The following is a 4,621-nucleotide window of genomic DNA, read 5'->3' as shown; positions in this document are numbered from 1 at the left end:
TCGGAAGATTCCTGAAGCGTGTGTCGCGCATGTGCTGCTGCTTGCTCGCCGCCTTGTTGTTCACGCTTACTCACCAAGCTACACAGTTAGACCAAGAATAAGTTAATGCATTTTTACAGAGCTACACCTTAACCAAGAATGAAGTCAATGCATTTTTTACTAAACTACTACCCAGTTTATCAGAATTAAGTTAATGCATTTACCCAGGGTACACAGGTAACACTTGATTGACACATCACTTTTCGGCTCGAGCAGTTACATCGTTTACGCCCATGGCACCAGGTAATGCCGATAGATTGTTGAGTAGACAGTGCCCATTGTTATGTTGTTCTGAATTATGTACTGCCTCGTCGCGCGATTTGCTCGGCTGGCGCCCTTTTATGTATATTCGGTTTCTCCTGGGCGTAGTAGGCTGGTTTCAGCCGGGGCGCATTTTCTAGTTTAGTTTGGCCAATTAATTGCCTAGTCGCGCATTTGCGTGTGTCAAGAGAAGCCTACATGATACTTTTTCACTGTAGCCGCGTCGCACACGTAGTAACAAGGATAATGCCGATCTGAGTCGCCTGGTCATTTTCGATGTGCGGCGGCTACAGTACATGTAACAAGGGAGTTAACAAACTATTTTGCCAGCTGCCATGGCGTGAGAGTAAAGAATTAAGGGCTTAATCATTTTGTTAAAATTAATGTTACCACATCATGAGGTTAATTGCATATAATGGCTCTCAGATGGAGCTATTCAGGGTCTACAGACAATAATACGTTGCGAACAGAAATGGGTACATGTGCATGTTGAGGTAAATAAATTCTTACACAGTAGTGATGTTAATAAACGGATCTAATCGATTTTGCGCTCATTTGTAGACACAATGCGCATTATTACACAAACTGGCAAGTATAGTACACAATTCTATACTACCCAAAATTACTGAAAACGAAAAGCTGCCGAAACGAAAGTTTTTTCGTGGATGTTGTCTGCACACAAAGCTCGCGCGTTTGGCCGCCGAACAACTCGACCCGACGAATGATTAATGTGTTTGGCATTATGCTGCATAGCATATTGGTACCTGTACCGACGGTACTTGCATGTATACGGTATGTACATCTGTCTGTACTACCATTCCGGAAATCCGAAACGGTGTCTGCGTTCCAAGGGTTTCAGATTAATAGTAGTGTGTACTGTATTAAACGGAGAGTTTTGATCTGTGTTCTAGGGTTATTTTCAAGCTATATTCTAGGCTTATAATATACGCTACATAAACGTTTCATGGTTCAATCACCATTAGAGTATGTTTTTTTGTAATGTTTTAAAACTAACGACCTACAGTTTGATTACAACGCACGTGCCAGTGCGGCCACTCAATGCGCACAACCTGATAAGTTGTGCAAAACCACTTCTCAGCAACGTGGGCTTACAGACCGGGTGTTTCTTTATTTATTCATTTAAAAGCAAAAGGATTGCTAATATCTTTATAAACCGACATACAGTTTCGGTTATAATATGGAGTAAATTTGCCCTAATATGAATTATCGTTCGGTTAAATAGCATGTAGGGTATAAGATATAATTGACACTTTTGTGACTTAGCATCGGTCTGTAATGGGCAAAATAATTGTCAATACGCAACTTTTTATGGGTGGCGCGCACGCACGGTCGGGGTGTATGGCGCCGATTCAAAAGTTCGTTAGCGTTATGTGTAATTAATCTATAACAATTAGGATTGTCGTATTCTGCGGTAACAAATACGTGTGGGTATAGATGACTTGTTACTACAGTAGGTACAGTTGTAATGCAGTAAAATCCTAGAGGTACTTGTCGCCTTTTCACCCTACAGCAAGAAAATATCTACTAACCTTCCTTCTATTTTTTGCGGTGTCTCCTCACTCGGGATGTCACTGTATGCGTGTACTCCAAAGCCCTGGCCAGAAAGAGAAATGAGCAATAAGTCAACACAACATACATTACACTAACAAAGTACTTTCCGAATTTTAAGACGTAACAACTGCTCGGCAGAAGGAAAAATTATTGGGTGGATTTCTTGCTTTTGGACGCGAGAGCGCGTACGATCCCTACGAGATTGCAATCGTCGGACTAAAACGCCACTTCAGGGCTTATTAGTAGTTAAGACACATGTTACAATAAAGGACTTATTAAGACCCTTTCTGGAGGCCAAAATAGACTTTTCTTACGTTGATTTCTGAAAGATCACCGGACCTATTAAAGTACACTAATAATGTTTGTATACATTGCACAGCAGATTTAATTATTCGCATATATATAAAAACCAATTACTGCGAAAATAAGGTACTATTAAGTACTTTTCTAAGATTTCACCAAAAATAAGTACTAATAAGGGCCCTTATTTTATTTTTGGCAAAATAAGTACTTATAAGACTTTGGAAGACCCGCTACGAACCCTGACTTTACTTTGACATCAGCCAAGGAACAACACTCACCTCCTCATCTTGTCCCACTTCTGGTATTCCTTCAGCTCCTCCTTCTCGTCCTCTAGCGTGTTGAGTCGCTCATCAATGTACTTCAGCAGCTCCTCTATCTTTTCTCTTTTGTTCTCTGCGAGAGAAACACGGGGGGAAACGCCCTTAACAAACACATTCGTCTAGTTGCCACCGAGACGAGCATCTCAGTCAGTTATCTCACAACTAGAGGGTACCACCTCAGTACGTTAAAAGTGTGCTCTTGAGAGCGAGATTTGCCGTCAATGCAGACATAAGTCGCAGAGGCCACTCCACTCTTCACATTCGCCTTTAGCTCATCATAGGTGGCACACACCAAGGGAAGGAGCACAGAGACAAAGGACAGTAGACGGAAACTAGAACAAGCTCACAGGTGCAATGAAGGAGAACCGGAGACAGGTAGACAGGAGGAGGCCAAGCAATGAACGATTCGTGTGTGAACTGCACATTCGATGGCAGTAGCTTCAGATTGAAAACTAAGGATCATAGCAATGCTGTTACTTGCAGATAATTTGAGAATTTCTGCAGTACAGACCGCTGATCATGTGCGCATTTGTCCTCATCGCCACTAGCTCATCCACAATGGCAGCACTATAAACTGTATATATATACACACACGCACGCACGCACGCACGCACGCACGCACGCACACATGCACGCACACACACACACACACGGGGGGGAGTCAATCGGACACTTGCCTGTTTCCTTGAGGATGGACTCACTCTCTTGCTTGCGCTCATCGTAAACACGAGTGCCTGCCACCTCCCTGAGGAGCTTGAGTCTCTGCGAGTCCGGTGCTGTCGCCATCTGGTTGATCTGGCGAAGAGATATGACAATTGCAGCGCCCCCTAGGGTCTTCTACTATGCACTACTTTCACAGAAGCACCCACTAGGTACATAACACACACATTATAATCCAGAGCATACACAAGCCTGGTCCCTGAAGTTTTCCGCAAAGTGAATTTGGGAAGAGAAAGCGAAAAACTCAGTCTTGAAAAAAGATGTAAAAATTAACGGACTAGGAGCCTAGGACACACTGTGCGATTTTCTACGCTGGCCGCTTGCGATCGATAAATACGATGCCGGGGTCCGCGCGGTGTGTGAAGGTCACGAAAGAAGAGCATCCCAATGAATTTGACTTAGATTTATACTGGAGGGGGATGACTGTGCGTACTCCAAGCATAGCGCATATGATATAGCAAGGGAACAAATATGGCAGCGTACCACCAGCGTGGATGTGGAAAGATCATTTTCACTGTACAAGCATGTGTTAACTGATAGACGGGAGAACCTAACTGAACTACATACTAAGCAGTTAATGATGCTGAAATTCAATGGGGATGTTGAGGGCCGACTGAAGTGAGGGTAGTATACAGTCATCTAAAGCAATGTGTTAACACGCGTAACACAGCATTGGGTCCAAACCTTCGTTTTGGGGTAACATGTTGTACTCTTCACATAATATTACTGTACTAGTATTTCACTGACTGAAGTGTAATTAGTTAAGTTTTCAATAAAAGCATTGCAAATTGTCCCCACATAAGTGTGCAGGTAATTGGCAACCTCAATTGGTATTTATGAAACAAATCTATTTGATCATACTACTGAAACGGCAATACAACCAAAGACATAGCACCCGCAAATCCCTTGGTAATACCTTGATATGGATCAATTATGGCATGTTTTAATCAAAGAAACTTCATATCGAGGGAAGAGTTTAGAAGTGACAGATTTCGCTTATACCAAAAACAAATTGCAATAAAATTACAATTTATGGTTCTCAGCATAAACGGTAAAAAAACTTTTAAATGGCTGAACATAGGCTAGTTACTCAATTAGCACGCACCGCACAGTCCCTTTAAAGGACTGAATGCGAGTTACTCACTCTGTATGCGTCTGCTGTACTTCTCTGCTTGCTTGTTGATGGTTTCCAGCTCTGTTTGACTCGTCTCGAGTCTCTGCTTGCGGTCATCCATCGAGATCTCCTGCAACTCCTACACACAGACGAACGTATCACAACACACATTCATCATGGTGCCTTAGCATGTTATAGTTAAACCATGTAATGATGCAGAGGCTTAGCATGTTATAGTTAAACCATGCAATGATGCAGTGGCTTAGCATGTTATAGTTAAACCATGTAATAA

At 42.5% G+C, this 4,621-nt stretch overlaps 1 protein-coding gene across 1 annotated transcript in view; it reads right to left on the bottom strand.

The window, feature by feature from the left end:
- LOC106817302 (structural maintenance of chromosomes protein 3-like) overlaps positions 1-4,621 on the bottom strand; it is a gene marked incomplete in the record, with an annotated part of 41,464 nt that overhangs the window by 28,083 nt on the left and 8,760 nt on the right. The window contains 3 exon segments of the mRNA XM_014821965.1: positions 1,882-1,915; positions 2,454-2,568; positions 3,173-3,290. Coding sequence (XP_014677451.1) covers positions 1,882-1,915; positions 2,454-2,568; positions 3,173-3,290 — 267 coding nt within the window.

The sequence above is a fragment of the Priapulus caudatus genome, unplaced genomic scaffold, assembly GCF_000485595.1.
Source record: "Priapulus caudatus unplaced genomic scaffold, Priapulus_caudatus-5.0.1 Scaffold1672, whole genome shotgun sequence".
NCBI classification, from domain to species: Eukaryota; Metazoa; Priapulida; class Priapulimorpha; order Priapulimorphida; family Priapulidae; genus Priapulus; species Priapulus caudatus.
Note: the sequence above shows the minus strand (reverse complement) of the source record. Positions and strands in the feature narration are given on the sequence as shown.